This window comes from Microtus pennsylvanicus, chromosome 5, assembly GCF_037038515.1.
Source record: "Microtus pennsylvanicus isolate mMicPen1 chromosome 5, mMicPen1.hap1, whole genome shotgun sequence".
Lineage (NCBI taxonomy): Eukaryota > Metazoa > Chordata > Mammalia > Rodentia > Cricetidae > Microtus > Microtus pennsylvanicus.
In genome coordinates this window covers 92,793,064-92,810,749 of record NC_134583.1, presented here as the reverse complement: position 1 = coordinate 92,810,749, position 17,686 = coordinate 92,793,064, and the positions used below count along the sequence as shown (strand labels likewise).

Sequence of the window (17,686 nt, the reverse complement as noted above, 5' to 3'; positions counted from 1 at the left end):
TGCAATCGGGAAGCTCCAATCATTCATCAGCCTTAGAAACACAGTTGTAGCCCCCCTTTTGTTTTAAGGGAACCTCAGTTTCACATCTTTTTCTCTTTTGTGCCATCGCATTTTCAACAGGAGCTCCCAAATTTGTTATTTCAGATTGTAGATTTAAGATAATCCTCATTGTTCCCACTGGGCAGAGCACCCTCCCCTTCACTACTTCATGGGCTGCCCGGTCATGTAATCCACCTTCCTCAGTCACTTTTTTTTTTTTTTTGAGACAGGCTTTCCAAGGTCTCAGGTAGTCCATGCTGTCCTAGAACTCTCAAAAAGTAGCCAAGAATGACCTCCTCCCTCTGCCTGCCACGTGCTAAGATTACAGGCGTGCACTGCCATGCACACAGTGTTATGCCATGCTAGAAATAGAAGCCAGGGCCTCATACATGCTAGGCAAGCAATTACCAACTGAACCACATCCCCAGCCTGGAGCACAGTTACTGCAGAAGGAATCAGTACAGAAGACAGTCAGCTACCTATGCGAGGCGCCAGCCAACCTGATAGGGACTCAGTGCTATTTGTTTTGCAAATGTCTCATACTGTCAGAGTGAGGGCTGTTTACAGCAGCTTCCAGAAAGCCAGGCTGATGTTGTTTCTCAGGGTCAGGAGGGCCTGCCGGGGCAGGTGAGCTTGACTGTCTTTGTCAACTCTTAACCTGTGTGATTTTTGTTTAATTTTTATTTTTTACTGGCAAGCAGAGACTCCATTTTGTGCGCCATGGTATTGGTGTGCAGGTGTTGGAACCTGCTAAAGCTAAACCCCAAGCCACCAGAACCTGAAAACTGGACAGAAGTATGGGCGGGGGCAGGGAGGCAAACAGCTACATCCTCTCTGCAAGCTCTGCCCCAGTGCCAAGTCATGGTGGGGACCGTTTGAGTATGATGGGAGGGAGGGAGAACTGGTGGCAGAAAACAGTCTCCTGGGAGACGATACACTAGGAAAGATGCCTCAACTTGGCTTCGTAGAATCCCCAAAGCAGCCCCAGGACTAGTTGGAGGTCGAGAGACCTCTGGATTCATAGACTAGGCCTGGAGGCCACAAAGCCATCCTTTCGACTCTGCAGTTGGCCAGTCCCAGCTACTAGCTGGACCTCACAGCTGGAAGACCGAAGATTCTTTGTCAGGCCCAGTTCCAAGTCCCAGTTCATGCTATGCCACTAAAGCACCCTGACCTTGGTCCAGTCCCTTCTGCTTTCTGGCACTCTGATCCCCTCCATGTGTCATGCCAGGGACAGACCCAGAACTCATCCTCCTTCAAGATACTCCATGGTGGTGCCGGAGCGATGGCTCAGCAGTTGAGTGTACATTTCTCTTGCCTGGCACCCAAGCTCAGTTCCCAGTATCCAGGTCGGGGTAGCTCACAGTCTCCAGTGCCAGCTCTGGGGGATCTGATGCCTTCTTCTGGCCTCCGCAGGCACTGCACTCACATGCATGCACATGCATGCACACAATTTAAAAAATAAACATAAACATACAATGTTTCAAAGAAAGAAAGACACCACAATTGGAAAGCATTCCGGAGGGGGGGGGAGGGTGTAATTTCAAGGGCCTGAGATAACAAGGCTCAATCAATGGCTGCTCGCCCATCTGTAGCCTTCCCTCTGTACTTGAACATAACACTGTCACCTAGGGGACCTCTGTACCTCATTACCCACAACGACCTAAAGCCTCATTCACCCTGGATTTCTTGGCTCAGAGTGAAAGACTGTGTGTGATTGAGTCAGGGTAGTCAGGACTGTCAACAAAGCCAAGTTTACTCTGGGCTCAGGTTACATGGCTAGGCTAGCTATCTTCAGTAGCACTGAAGATGTCACGTCTACCTGTAACAATGGCTCTGCCCTCTTAGTTTGCTTTTGTCTGCCCTCTCCCGTTTTCCTGGAAGGTGCACCCAGGCCCTGATAGGGCCAGAGAGAGAGAGAGAGAGAGAGAGAGTAAATACTCTTGTCTAATCTTCCCCAGTGTGACCATGTGGCCCCCAATGATGGCCCCACCCTTGGCAGGTCCTGCTTCCTACATTCCCTCTCATCAGTACCTGTCCCAAGGTCAGTGTCTGGCAGACACTGGAACAGAGAAGGGCCTGGCCTTTTCCAGGGACCTGTCCTGTTTCTGAGCCAGATCCCTGCAACAAGGTCCTCAAGAAGCATGTGTGGTCTCCTTCCCTCTCTAGGGTACTCAAAGCTCCAAGGATGCTCTCGAGCAGCAGAGGCAAGAAGCCCTGGACTTCAGCTTCGTCTGAGCTGCTCAACTCAACCGTGGGTTCCCCTAAAGAAAGACTACAATGTGTTTTCAACCCTGTGACATGATGTCATTTCAAAGTTCACACCTAAGAACTGTATGGTTGAGTAACAACACAACAAAACCACACACAAAGTCTTGTAATATTTTGAGTAAGTTCACAATTTTGTGTTGAGCTGCATGCCTCATAGGACATCCGGCTCCTGCTGGCAAAGTCCAGATAGAAGGTGTTTGTGACTTTATGAGCCAGTGCCATACTAACATGGGAGAGGAGGAAATACTGTGGGCTGCCAGGCTGGGCGTAGTCCAGCGCTAACCTGTACCACCTGCGGCTTCCTGCTGCTAGTTCAGCTGCAGCTGCCCCTGTGGTCCTTGGTCCCTTGACTCTCTCCTGCTGCTCCAAGGTTGTGGATCTAGTGATACAGATGTGAGGCTGGAACTGAGAAGACAGGCAAAGAACCTCAATGTGGGGCAACTGCAAACCCCTGAGAGCTGCCCATATCATTGAGAATCTCTGTCTCCCCTTCTCAAGGCACTCAGTATCTATTCCCTACCCCACTCCGGGAAGAGACTGCCCAAGCCCAGAAGCCCTGAATTCCAGTACTCTCTGCCTTACCTTCAAGATCCTGGTAAGTCACATGTCGCAAGTCTCAGTGTTCCCTCTTCCAAAGAAAGGAGATGGGCCTGGGAAATAAATATCAGTCACTCCCAACCAAGAGCCAACGCTGACTAGTAGAACATTTGGCTGAAGAGGATCTATGTCACTCAGGACCCTGTGGCTCTATCTAGCACTCAGGATGAAGAAGGCAGACAAGGTGCCACCCACCCAAATTACAACCTACCTGCCACCAAGAACCAAAGAACCCTTGTGTTCCATGGGACACTGTGCCACTTAGATTCTATGAGAGGCCATGAAGCAGAAGTTACCATTGGGGAATTTGAGGACTCTTCAATAGAAACTTGATCCAGGGACAAGTCACCTCCCTTAATGGATGGAAAACAGGAAGAGGACTCTGAGTTCCAGGCATACCAGTGAGGGGCAGGTGAATTTTAAGATGAGAGGTGTTCTAGGTGTCCAGGGCTTTTGAGGTGACCTCAATACCCAGAGTCATCAAAGAGACCAGCTACAGCTGTCCCCTTTCCTATCTCACAGGAGCAGCCACTGACTCAGGCTGCCTCATCTGAAGCAGGAATCAGAGCACAAAGAATTAGATCCAGCCTCCAGCAACAGTGTCCCAGAAGACACACATGGTACAGACCCCTCGTAGGTGCTGCTGCAGTCTGAGGTCTGCTTTCTGTGGCCAGGTGAGCTGTTTAAGCCCTTGGCTCACCCTACGTGACCCACTACCCTAAGTGACCCTTTCACCACCTCTCCTACCCTGCAAACTCCTGGTTCCCTTCCAAGGTCCCTTTCCCATCTGATTCCCTCCTGTATCCCACACCAACAACTCTCTCCTCTCTGTCACTCACTGTGTATCCACCACCCTCCAGAATATTCCACTGCTCCAGCCTGGGCTCTCTCTCTCTCTCCCTCTATAAGCAGGTTGATTTCCCTTACCCTGCAGATGGTCTCAATGGCAAGAAATTCAAAGAGAGAAAGAGCCTCAATTTTTTTACTTCTCAAAATCACCCCATTTTTCCTACTTCTAAGCTCTGCCCTAGGCTCATCAAACTGGGTTAGGTAGCCCTGGGGTGATGGAGCAGGGCACAGGGAGATTCCAGAGCCAGTGCCAGGATGACCAAGTCTGCTCTTCTTGGACCTCTGGGCATATCACTGAGGACAAGGACTTCACGATGGAAATGCGGCCGGGTGTAGTAGCACATTAGTGTAATCCCAGCATTTAGGAGAACAAGACACGAGGACCATCACAAGTTTGAAGCCAGCCTGGCCTATATGGCATGTTTCAAATCAGTCAACAGAACCCAACCTCAAACAAAATCAAAATAAAATCCAAAAACAGGAAACATTTCAACTTATTTCAGAAGAACTTCTAACCTAAAAGTCGCTCTTACTGGTATCCCATGACAATGGCAGGAATAATGACAGTGTCAGGTTCTCAGCTACACGCTCCTCTGTTTTCAAACAGAATCTCGTGTAATTCAGGTTGGTCTCCAACTCCCCTGGTAGCCTAGGGTGACTTTGAAATCGTGGCTCTCTGCCTCTACCTCTCAACTGCCAAGATTGCAGGTGTGCACCACCACACCTGGCTTTTTGAGGGGGCAATTTTGGTTTTTAATTCAGTGCTGGAGCTCCAGCCCAGGGCCTCACGTGTGCTAGGGCTTCACGTGTGGTAGGGCCTCATGCATGCTAGGGCTTCATGCATGCTAGGGCCTCACGCGTGCTAGGGCCTCACACGTGCTAGGACCTCATGCATGCTAGGGCTTCATGCATGCTAGGGCCTCACGCGTGCTAGGGCCTCACACGTGCTAGGACCTCATGCATGCTAGGGCTTCATGCATGCTAGGGCCTCACGCGTGCTAGGGCTTCACATGTGCTAGGGCCTCATGCATGCTAGGGCTTCATGCATGCTAGGGCCTCACGCGTGCTAGGGCCTCACACGTGCTAGGACCTCATGCATGCTAGGGCCTCACGCGTGCTAGGGCTTCATGTGTGCTAGGGCTTCATGTGTGCTAGGCAGTTACTCTGCCAGCTGAGCTATATCCCCAGTCCCTATGTTCCCCTTTAAAATGTTTGTCTTTTTTTTTTTACGGGAGTATTATTTTACCGTAAATGCTTTTGTTCATCTTCAGGACTTAGGAGCTCTTAAAATGTCTGTACCTAAACCCCAATCTCTCTTATTTAAGCAACATTACACTTTGTATGGGAAGATTGTTGGGTTTTTATTTGTTGCTTCTTTTGCCTTTTTACCAGGAGAAGGGCAGGCAGGGACTCACTACATAGCTCAGTCGGATCCAAAACTGACTATGGACCCCAGGCTGGCCACAGACTCCTTCCTCAGCCTCCCTAGTGCCACAGACTCCTGCCTCAGCCTCCCTAGTGCCTCAGCCTCCTGCCTCAGCCTCCCTAGTGCCACAGCCTCCTTCCTCAGCCTCCCTAGTGCCACAGACTCCTGCCTCAGCCTCCCTAGTGCCTCAGCCTCCTGCCTCAGCCTCCCTAGTGCGAGCATTACACGTGGATACCTCCAACCTGGACTCAGTTTTCCTTTGTTCAGTTATTCATTTGTTTTCAGACAGGATCTTATATCATCGAAGCTGTCCTCAAACTCTCTTTATAATCCAGGCTGGCCTTGGAGTCCTGACCCTCATGTTCCCTCCCCCAGTTACTGATCTTTAATACACACCTAGCGTGTGTGGTGCCAGAGACGGATCGCGGAGAGTGCTAGGCAAGCATTCGGCTGAGCCACAGTCCCAGCCCCAAACACCACCTTTAACATCACTCAGTATCCATCCTCTGTTTGGGTTTCCTGCCCAGTGTTGTCCCCGGGATGAGTGACGAGCACAGGGGCCCTGGACTCCTGGGGGCGGGGCCATATTATTCTCTGGTCTATACTATATAGTACCAGTTTAAGGAGCTGAACATGTGTATCCCAGGCCAGCCCAAAGGCTCCCACGGGTGTTTTTCTGACATGCTAAAAAAGACAATAGATTTCTATTTACATGTCTGGATGTGCAGACAGACCTGTGTCCTATGGGAGAGTTGCAATAGGTGCTCATCAAGCGGGAATTATGTTTTTTAAGTCATGGGTTTGTCTAACCTGCAGATAGCCGTTGATTCTACAGCAAGGCTCAGGCCTCAGGCTGCACTGTGTCCTGGACGCCAGCCACAGCTATATGGTACATTCTCTGTACTTCTCCCCAGCTGATAGAAGTCAGGGCTCCTGCGAGCCCTCCTCAGGTTGAGGGGCTCAGAGCTTGGGGAAACACTTCCATGATATGTGGTTGTTTTGTTCCTCTCTCTCTCTCTCTCTCTCTCTCTCTCTCTCTCTCTCTCTCTCTCTCTCTCTCCGCCCCCCCCCGGTGTGTGTGTGTGTGTGTGTGTGTGTGTGTGTGTGTGTGTGTGTGTGTGTGAAGGTACCCGCGGAGGTCAGAAGAGGGCACTGGAACCCCCGGAAATGGCGAGCTTCAGAGTCTGCATGCACAGCACACTACAGGTACCTACACCAGTTGATAAGCTCCCCAAAGCCTGTCCATTTGCTTTCCTATGGAAACTTTGCCACAGATGTCAAAGATGTTGCCAGGCGGTGGTAATGTACACCTTTAATCCCAGCACTCAGGAGACAGAGGCAGGCGGATCTCTGTGAGTTCGATCCTGTTCTACAGATTGAGTTCCAGGACAGCCAGGATATACAGAGAAACCCTGTTTCAAAAAACAAAAATCAAAAACAAAAAGAGTGTAAAAAATGTGACAGAACAGAATGGGTAAGCGCTAAGGTTAACACATTCTTCATGGTGCCCCGCAGAAATCCTTCCCACTGTGCGTGGAGTGTGCCCACTCTGGGATGTAGGGTATCTTGTCCCTGTTTGCAGGGAAGAAGTTAGGAGCAAGGAACTGTGTATGAAAACCAAAGCGCAGCCATCATAATATCCCATCTGCTAACATTTAAAGAACAGGAATTTCACATAAATATCCCAGGTTCTGACTTTTCTTGAAAATGTGCCCAACCTGGCACCATGTCTTCCTCCCAGCCTGGCAGGGGCAGGTCAGAGATGACTCGAGGCTGCCCCCTTGTGGTGAGACCATGCAGCCTCATGCCCAGCATGGCCACCCAGCCTCATACCCACTTTACCTCCTAGGTCGTGAGCAGGCCCACCTTGCTCCAGACGGTAAGCTCCATGAAGGCAAGGACTGCTTTGCCTGTCCTTCTTTGGTTTGGGAGAAAATTAAACTTTTCAAAAGTCTTTCATTTATCATGAATACATTTTACATTTTTTAATGTTACAGTTTCATATTTTCCGCGGGTGGGTGGGCGGGTACCTGAGTGCCACCACAGTGGTGTCTGGAGGTCAAAGAAGAGCTTGTGGAAGTCAGTTCTATCTTCCCACCATGTGGGTCCTGGATACCCAGCTCGGGCTGTCAGACTTGGCCTTCTACTCCTCTCAGCAACCTGCTCTCTAATGAGGACCGTAGAGACCTCATGGCCTGCTGGGGACTGTGTGGGACCTAAAGGGCAGACACGGCACCTGGCACTTACTTTGCCACTTGATCCACAGTGTCTTTATCACCATGATAGCAAGAGTAAAGTCGGGTGGCTTGGTGTTACATTCTCAGCCTCTAAATACCCTGGATTCTGAGAATTTTCAGCCCCTACTAGGGTAAAGATCTTTTGGGGAAGTTTGCGTTTCTTATCAAGCCCCATTAGTGGCCCTCTGGGGCTGATTAGACCTTCGAGCAAGCCAGGCCTATTTAACAAGCAGTTCACACAGCTTCAGGCCCAGAACGCTTCTTCCAAGCACCTTGAACCAGGGAAGGGATCATGAAGTGGCTTGGGGTCCTCTGGCTTGTGGCCCTCTCAGAGTGCTTGGTCAAGTAAGTACAGGGTGAATGGAGCAGCTGTCCTCCTGGGCTCTCTCTCAACCTTGTACAGCTGTCTGACCCTCTTAGTCCCCTGCCCATCCCGGGTTGGAGAAGGAAATAAAATCCTCCCTAGCCTTTATAAAGTTCAGGTGTCCGTTCATCAGTGATAGTTTGCCAAGAGCACCGGAAGGGCCCAGAAGTCTTCAGGATCACCCAGTTCCAAGGGCGCAAGTCACGTCGTGAGCTCTATGGATGTCACTCCCCGGAATCGTTCAGTGCTCTCTTTCTCTGTCTTTGGGTTCTTGTTTCTCAGGCCTCATCATTTCCCTAACCGACTCCCTGATTTAGCTCCCTTGTAGTTTGTTTTCCTCTCATCCCTCACTTCTGATTGAACTGGGATGGGTACAGAGGACTACTTCCTCCTGTGTACGGCGGTGCCTGCCTGTAGTCTCAGCTTTCGGGAGGTGGAGCTGATATGATCAGAAATTTAAAGTCTTCCTCAGTTATATATCAGGTTTGATACAGAAGACTCTGTCTGGGGAAGAAAAGAAACAAAAAAACAAAAAGGGGGCTACCTCCTAGCCTAGCTTTGATGCTAACCAGCATGGTGACCAAAGCCGAGTCCCAAGGAAAGGAAACTGGGTGTCATAGGCCTGATCTTCCATCCCTCTTCTCAGGCTGCTTCGGGGAAGAGTGACAGCAACAGCTGTTAGGACCTAGTAGATGCCAGGTGCTCCCTATCCATCATTCTGGCCCCATCAGCGGTCAGCGTGAGGAGAGTTACGTCCCATCTTCTCTACAGAAAGGGAAGCTAAAGCTCAGAATGGCCCCACGGCTTGCTTGAGAACACCAGACCAGGACTGGAAACGGGCACTCTGTCATGCTCTTTCATTGTGTTGTGTGGGGTTCCAGTCATGGTCTTTGGAAAACCCACCGTGCAGCTGCCCTTGTGCGCGTTGCCTCAGTGCCCCTTGGTGCCCCCCCCCCGTTTCTGTGTGTGTGTGTGTGTGTGTGTGTGTGTGTCTTTCCCCTGCCCCCCCCTCATTTAGTTTCCTCCCCAATGCTCATTTAAAGAATCCCTCTGATGAAGATTAAGTCCATGCGAGAAAACCTGCGGGAAAGTGACATGCTGAAGGATTACCTGGAGAAGTACCCTCGTAGCCACGCCCACGTGCTCCTTGAGCAGCGCAGAAACCCAGCAGTAACTTCAGTAACTTATGAGCCAATGAGGAACTACCTAGATGTAAGTGTTGCCAGAGCTGGGGCTCCCGAGCGCCCCCTAGGGCTACTGCCCAGCATTGCGGCCCCTCTGGGGAATACTGTATTAGGGCTAGGGTTCCTAAAGCCAGAAAGGGTGGGGAGTCGGACTGGGATGACTCCGCAGTTAAGGGCACCTGCTGCTCAAGTGTGAGAACTTCAGTTCAAATCCTTAGCACCCACGTAAAACACAAGCTAGATGATGTAGCTACACTCACCTCTGACCCCAGCGCTGGCGGAGCAGAGAGAGGAGTAACTGGGGTTGTAGCTGGCCAGCCTAGCTCCGCAGTCAGTGAGAGATCCTGTCTCAAAAGAATAATGTGCACAGCGACAGCGCAGGACACCTGACATCCTCCTCTGGCCTCTGTTTGCACCTACGCACACCCATACACCACACACTCACACATGGAAGAAAAAATTCATGGGTGAGGAACAGGGACCTGGGTTCCCCACCCCCATTGTTCCCCATCCCGTACTCCAAGGAGACCACATTCCTACCCCATCTGGGGCTGTGGCTGACTGCACCTAGCAATGACCAGTGGTTACCACGCAGACATTCTGTTCTACGCTGGTGACAAGTTACTGGACAACTGGACCTTTGTTCTTATTCACATAGGTGAATCCCTGGACCCGAAGCAAGGACGAGGCAGTATCTAACCCAGTGTCAGCAAATACAATTGCAAATCAAGCCTGGTATCTCAGGTAGAGAAGTCCCACCCCTGCAGACTCAGATCTCAACCAGTGACCAGTTAGTGAGCTCTGAGATGGGCTGGACACTGGTCACCTAGGTCACCTAGCAAGATGCTGTCATTTCTGAGGAGCAAAGCCTAGTTGCTTCAGGGTGTTGTTGTTGTTGTTGTTTTTCAGGACAGGTCTCACTGTGTAACTCCAGCTGGCCTGGAACTTTCTAAGCAGACCAGGCTGGCCTCGAACTCACAGAGCTCTACCTGTCTCTGCCTCCTGAGTGTTGGGATTAAAGGTGTGCACCACCACACCTGACTAAGTTTAGTTTCCGTTTCCAGTACTTACAGCCTAGCCAGAGAAATGGGCAAAGAACAAATGTCCGCTGGGCATGGTGGTACATGCCCACAATCCCAGCAAAAGCTGAGGCAGGAGAATCAAAAGTTTGAGACCAGCCCGAGCTACATAGGGAGACCTATCATAAAGAAAGGAGGGGAGAGGGGAAAAGGGAAAGGCAAGGGAATGTACAAAATGCCCAGTGAAAGACTGGCTGAGTGGTCTTGGTAGTAACTATTTGACTTTGGAGAAAGCAAAGAGCACCAGGGCCTGGAGTGACCCAGGAGGGCAGCCTGGAGGAGGCACTTAAGCTGGCTCCTGACAGGTAGAAAGAATTTAAAACCTTTGAGAGAGAATGGAGTGTTCCTAAAAGGAAGCCCTGGTTTGAGCAGAGGCTTGGCAGTGTGGGCAGCACCATCGAGGCAGGCACCCCAGAAGCCAAGGCAGCCAGACCAGCCCTAGCCACGGCCCTCCTCTCCTGCAGCTGGTCTACGTTGGTGTCATCAGCATCGGCACGCCCCCTCAGGAGTTCAAGGTCGTCTTGGACACTGGCTCTGCCTACCTATGGGTACCATCCATCTATTGCTCCAGCCCAGCCTGCGGTGAGCACCCTGCCCTGCCCTGCCCTTCATCACCCCTCCTATCCCAGCACACCTGAGGGTCGCCTCCTGCCTGTGTCCTGCAGCTAACCACAAGGTCTTCAACCCTCTACGGTCTTCCACTTTCCTGGTCTCGGGCCGACCTGTGAATGTCGCCTACGGTTCAGGAGAGATGTCAGGATTTCTTGCCTATGATACTGTCAAGGTAACCCGGGAACCAGGGGCTACCACAGGGCTGGTTCTGGGTGTGAACACTGGCAGCGTCATCTGGGAGTGCCTTTCTGCTCCAGCTGGCAGTTTGTGGGGCTCCCCTCCCCCAATAACCTTCCCCTAACTGTGAGCACTCCCAGCCACAGATGTCCCAGGCTCAGATTTGCAGCTCCTTTCCCAAAGGAGAACACAAGTTGGTTCTGCCAGTAGCAGAGGGAAAGAAGAATATAAAAATAAGTCACTTGCATGACCCACATTGTTCCAGATAACAGCCTGGGCACATTCTTCAAAATAACTCCATTAATTTTCTCAACAAGTCCAAGGCCAGCATTGCTAGGGCTTCATTCCCCAGCTGAGTGAGCAGAGAGAGCAAGTGCCTTGTCCAAGGTCACACAGCTGGAAAGCCAAAGAGCTGGGGTGTGACTCGGAATAAGCAGGCAAGTGAGAGGTGCTCTCAGGGGACAGCCCTGCGGTCTGGGCCTCTGGGGACAGTCAGGGAAGGGGCCTTGAGCTCCCAGGCAGGAAAAGCAGAGCACAGATTCAGGAGAGCCATGTTCCATCAAAAGGCTCTTAGCCTGGGAGGCCTTGAAGGACCTGAGAACTAGCAAAATCCCTGAGTGTTCACATGCGTGCACACACAGTCACACACACACACACAAACACACACACACACACAGGTTTTTCACAGTCCAAATATTCCTAAGAACCCTGGTGGCTTAGTCAGGCATGGCACAGGCCTCTAATCCCAGCACTCCAGAGGCAGGCAGAGCCCTGTGAATTCATAGCCACTCTGGTGTGCATAGCATGTTCTAGGACAGCTAGGGACATACAATGAGACTCAGTCTTAAAAACAAAACTACACTGAGCTAAACACCTGGATATAGCAGGTTCCTGCCTGCTAAGGGTGCAGAGACGATCACCATGGGCAGTTCCCTGAAAATGCCTTGCTCTCCATTTATCTTCAGTGGGAACCTTCAGGCTACACTCAGAATCTCAGCTTCCCCATCTGGATAAGAGTATAAAGTCAGATGGCATCAGGGTATGAAGGTTTGGAGATACTCCACAGCACCAGAGGGGAACCTGCCAGTCCACCAGTGAATGGGAGTCACACCCAAGTGGCCCATGGCATGGCCAGAACTCAGTTATACTCTGTGGGTCAGACCATCTCCCCACTCACTCCCGCCAAAGCCCAGCTATGCCATAGCCCCGGTTTCAGAGCCTAATGTAAAGACACTCTCTTCTCTCACAGATTGGGGACCTCAATGTTGTGGCCCAGGCATTTGGCCTGAGCCTGGAGGAACCTGACACGTTCATGGAATATGCGATCTTCGATGGTATCCTGGGGTTGGGTTACCCTGACCTTAGCCTTCAGGGAATTCTGCCTGTCTTTGACAACCTGTGGCTGCAAGGCCTCATCCCCCAGAATCTCTTTGCCTTCTACTTGAGCAGGTGAGCCCGTGCCAGATTGGCCCTTTTTCTAGGCTGCTGGTTGCACTAGAAATTGTTGACCCTCTGATCCTGAAGGTTCCTTAGACATAGTCTAGTCCAGGTGTCTGCCTGCTATGGTCTGACCGGTAATCTGCTTCGGTAAACAAGGTTTCATTGGATCGTCCATTTCTGCCTTGCCTGTGGCTGCTTCTGCACAGCAACAGGCATTGAGTCATTCAGGAGACGTGGATGTCTCCCAGTGTGCACAGCCTCCACTGCTGACAGCTAGTCCCTCTAGCGAAAACTAACTCCCTTAGTCCCTCTTCACAGTCAGAGATGAGGAGACTAAGGCTCCGAGAAGGGCTTTGCCCAGGATGGCCCTAGTGCTGAGAGAAGCAGGTCTCAAACTCAGCCTTCAGGCTTCTTCCCCATGACGGTAGGCAGGCCATCCGCTCCATCAAATTCCCTGATGGGCTAAGGACCCAGAGGAGAACAGCCGCGAAGGCACAGCTCAGGTGGCAGGGTCCCGTTGATACGTGTCTCTTCTCCACCAAGTGTTAGAGGGGGAGGCAGGTGTGTGTCTGTGTGTCTATTCTATGGCTTTGGGATCTTTGGGAACCTGAGCTCCAGGAATCTCAGCTCTCTAGCATGACCAAGCAGTTCTAGCGTTAAGCGAGCAATTCCATCTTTCTCTGGCCCTTAGGAACACTTGAATCTGGTCCACAATGACTCATTCAACTACTTCTCAATAGGCAGCTGCTAAGCACAGAGTGCCTCTCTGCACGCACCTCATGTAAGGATACAGTTAAGTGGGGGGCGGGCAGAAGACAAGAAGGCAGTAAAGGGGAAAGATGCCTAGGGAGTGACTGTCTGTGACAACAATAAATCAGACAGAACCAATTGGCCTGGGGTGGGGGTGGGCTCCCTGAGGTGAAGCTAGCCCCGTGTGAGCTGGAAAGCACACTCCTGGCTGCCCCAGGCCTCCGTGTTCTGGAAAACAACTGTCTAAACAGGTAGAAGTCACACGCCTCTGACAAATTATGTTTTAACCATAAAGTTGCTCCAGCTTCCAGAGGGGCCCGAGTGCTCTACAGAATGGCAGGTGTCCTGAGTCCAGCTCTGTAGCCAGCTATCCACATTCAGACCTCAGCTTTGCTACTTGTGAGCTGTGTAGCTGACCTGGAGCTCGGCCCTCCTCGCCTTACCTTCCCTGTCTGTGAAAACATGGAACTCCCAAGAGGCCTTTTGAGCAGGGCTGTGTGTGTTTGTATGGATACACCAGAAACACAAAGCAATGCTGGCAGGGTCAGGTATGCTGCTAAGTCTAAGAGACCCTGCCCACTAGTCTCTACCAGACAGTAAGCCCTTCCCCCTCCTCTCCCTTCCAGCAAGGATGAGAAGGGCAGCATGCTGATGCTGGGTGGAGTGGACCCCTCCTACTACAGTGGAGACCTTCACTGGGTGCCTGTGTCCAAACCCAGCTACTGGCAGTTAACTCTGGACAGGTAAGCACCTACCTGATTCCTGCTCCTGGATGCTACCTCCAGCATGTGTACACAAACACACACGCATATACCTAATTCCTACTCCTGGATACTGCCTCTAACATGTACACACACACACATACACACATATACCTAATTCCTACTCCTGGATACTGCCTCTAACATGTACACACACACACACCTGATTCCTGCTCCTGGACACTGCCTCTAACATGTACACACACACACACCTGATTCCTGCTCCTGGACACTGCCTCTAACATGTACACACACACACATACACACATATACCTAATTCCTACTCCTGGATACTGCCTCTAACATGTACACAAATACACACACACACACACATACCTGATTCCTGCTCCTGGATACTGCCTCTAACATGTACACACACACACACACCTGATTCCTGCTCCTGGACACTGCCTCTAACATGTACATACACACACACACCTGATTCCTGCTCCAGGATGATACCTCTAACATGTACACACACACACACACCTGATTCCTGCTCCTGGACACTGCCTCTAACATGTACACACACACACACACACACACACACACACACACACACCTGATTCCTGCTCCAGGATGATACCTCTAACATGTACACACACACACACACACACACACACACACACACACCTGATTCCTGCTCCAGGATGATACCTCTAACATGTACACACACACACACACACACATCTGATTCCTGCTCCAGGATGATACCTCTAACATGTACACACATATACATACATAGACACACCTGATTCCTGATCCTGGATACAATCACCAGCATGTAAAGACACATACACACAAATGGAGTAACACAGGCCCATGCATGACTGCACCTGCAATGACACATACAATCACATGCAAAGTCAGGTACTGACTTTGTGCTGACACATGAAGTCACAAGACAGTCATACAAACACAGAAACCTGAACATGTACAACCCCAGAAACACACATACAGTGCCACACACTGACACACATAAACATCCAGTCTCCAGCACCACAAACACACCCATCAAAGACAAACACCTGTAACCTCTCCAAGTCTCCTCGGAATCTCAGCCAGAGAGGGGAGGTCAGGCCTGGGGCTAGAGCACTAACCGAAGGACAGGACATCTACAGACCTAAACAGGCAGGAGTCTCTGGGAAAGGCCCATGCAGAGAGGGCTAGGTGGAACATACAAAGCCCTAAAGTGAGATTGGTGGTGGGGAGGGGGTGGGAGGGTGGGGTCGCAGAGTGGACCTACAGTGCTAAGAAGTATCACAATGATTGACCACCATCCTGGTTTGGCCAGGACTTGGGGCTTCTTGTCCAAGGTAGGTGAAATCCTGGGCCCACAGTGAGATTATCATACCAGAGAACAGATAGGAGCAGAGACAAGTCTCCATCCTCCACCTGAAAACCTTGACATCTCAGCCAATTAGGCTAGGGGGTGAGACAGAGAACAGGGCACCTGGGAACCTGCCACACCTAGACACATGGAGATAAAAACCAAGCAGACTGCATAGAGCCACCAGAAGGAAGCTTAAGCCTCCTTCAGGGACATCGGCAGCCGGCCATCTGTGTGGGCTTCCAGGGATGCTGCCTGTATGGGAACAGCACAGAGGCAGCCTGCTGGAGAGATGGCCTCTTAAGCAGCAAATGGCTGCTCTTCTCCCTGCTGTGGAGTGTCGGAGGCCCACAGGGGCCCGCTTTCATTCCGAAGCTGTAGAGTTGGTCGGGCACAAGTGTTCCTTGTTCATATTTTCCTCGATTCATTCATTTACTCATGCATACATACACATACTGAGTATCCCTGTGGGGCACTATATGCCACCCAGCAGAGCATGTGGACATAAAGCAGGAGTCCTACTGCCTCACTACTTGTTAGAAATGAATGAGGGACGATGGAAGGGACCAAGAGAGGGACTGAGTTGAATATGCAGCTGGAAAAGGTGACAGTTAGGCTGGAGCTTGGGAGATGATGAAGAACTAGCCAGCCAAAAGGGGCAACTCAGTGCATTCAACACCTTAAAGGGTGGTGTTGGGGATAGAGCTCAGTTGGTAGACGGCGTGCCCAGCATGTGGGAGACCCTGGGTTTGAACCCAGCATCAAATAAACTATGTGTGATGGAGCACATCTGTAATCCAGCACTTGGGAAGTAGAGGCAGGCAGGAGAATCAGAAGTATAAGGTCATTCAGACTACAAAGTGAGTTTGAGGCCAGTGTAGGCTACAAAAGACCTTGTTTCAGAACAAAACAAACAAAAACAGACAAGGTAACTGAAAGGAAAGTCAGATGTGGTAGCATCCAGCTGTAGTTCAAGCCACTGAAGAGGCTGAAGCAGGGGGATTGTCTAAGCTAGGACACTGGAGACAAGCTCAGAAAACATGGTAAGGCCTTCATTCTAAATAAATAACTAACCATAAATAAATTTAAAAAGGTAAAGTGACCAAGCAGGAGGGTGGGTGTGGAGAGCTGAAGGGCTGTTTTGGAGTCGGGGAAGGGGAGTGTGGGCTGTATGATAATCCTGGTGTCTTCTTTGGCTCCTGCCTCTCAGCATCTCCATGAATGGGGAGGTCATTGCCTGTGAAAGTGGCTGCCAAGGTATTATGGACACAGGGACCTCCTTGCTGACTGGCCCCCGAAACGCGATCCGTAACATCCAGAATCTCATCGGTGCCAAGGCCTCTAGTGATGGCGAGGTAAAGGGTCATGTGGGAGGGCCATCTGGGTTCTGCACACACTGATGCAGGAGTGACTGGGCTAACCTCCAGCCTCCCCCTTTGACAGTATGTCCTCAAGTGCGACACCATCAACACCCTACCCGACATTGTCTTCACCATCAATGGTGTTACCTACCCGGTGCCAGCCAGTGCCTACATCCGGAAGGTGAGGAGTTTGGCAGTTGGGGCTAGTCTTCAAATCCTGGAAATAGCAGCTGGGTTAGATGGATCTGCAGGTCAGGGCCATGGAGGAGAGTGTGCCAGCCAGCCCAGGGAGCAGAGGCTGAAGAGGATAGTGATGCACCATCCACAGGCTGCCCAATGGAGAGTGGGAAAGGCCTGCTCTGCAGAGGGACCGGCTGGGCCAGGGTATGAAATGGCAGCGTAGGGAGCTACGAGTGGTTCTTCTCCCAGCTGGGCGAGCCACCCTGCAGCAGCTGGAAAGAGCCACACAGCTCATGAAGGGAGGACACCAAGCTGATGTAGCTCAGTTGGTAGAGCTTTTGCCTAGAATGCAGAAGGCCCCGAGGTCTGTCCCCAACACTGCATAAAGTGGGCATGCTGTGCACATCTGTCATCTCAGCACTTGGGAAGCTGAGGTAGAAAGATCAGGAATTCAAGGTCACCCTCAGCTCCATAGTGAGTATGAAACCAAACTGGGCAACATGACACCCTGGCTCAAAAAAGAAAAAAAAGGCAAGAGGCTGAGCAGCCGGCTGCCGGGTTCATAATGGCTGAGCAGCCAGCTGCTGGGTTCATACAGTGCTCTTCTTTTTTAGGGTCATTCACACATCTGCTCCAGCAACTTCGAAGAAGGCCTAGATGACTCTTTGGACCCTGAGATGTGGGTGCTGGGGGATGTTTTCCTAAGGCTGTATTTCACCGTGTTTGATAGAGCAAATAACAGGATTGGTCTGGCTCCTGCTGTGTGAGTGCTGGGCCTCCTTTAGAGGATGGCCAGGCACACCCCCAACACAGACACGAAGGCTCATGAGGCCTTCCCATCCAGGAGCGCCAACCCCAGCTATCGGGAGCTCTGCAAAGCCCTGTTCTGGGGAGAGAATAAAGATTGCATTCCCAAAGCCACTGATGTTAATGACTGCTCTCTTGGGGTCCATGAGGTATGCTGGAGTTAGACAGGGTTTCACTGTGTAGCTCAGGCTAGCCTAGAACTCACTATGATAGGTTAGGTAG

General features: G+C 51.1%; 1 protein-coding gene across 1 annotated transcript; it reads left to right on the top strand.

Moving 5' to 3' along the window:
• The first annotated feature begins 7,711 nt into the window (after positions 1 to 7,711).
• Positions 7,712 to 17,424, top strand: LOC142851378 (pepsin A-5). Its single transcript, XM_075975230.1, has 9 exons — positions 7,712 to 7,764; positions 8,827 to 8,995; positions 10,511 to 10,628; positions 10,712 to 10,830; positions 12,085 to 12,284; positions 13,652 to 13,768; positions 16,327 to 16,471; positions 16,560 to 16,658; positions 17,272 to 17,424. Exons 1-9 carry the CDS (start codon positions 7,712 to 7,714, stop codon positions 17,422 to 17,424), a joined length of 1,173 nt encoding a protein of 390 aa, XP_075831345.1.
• The last annotated feature ends 262 nt before the right edge of the window (positions 17,425 to 17,686 follow it).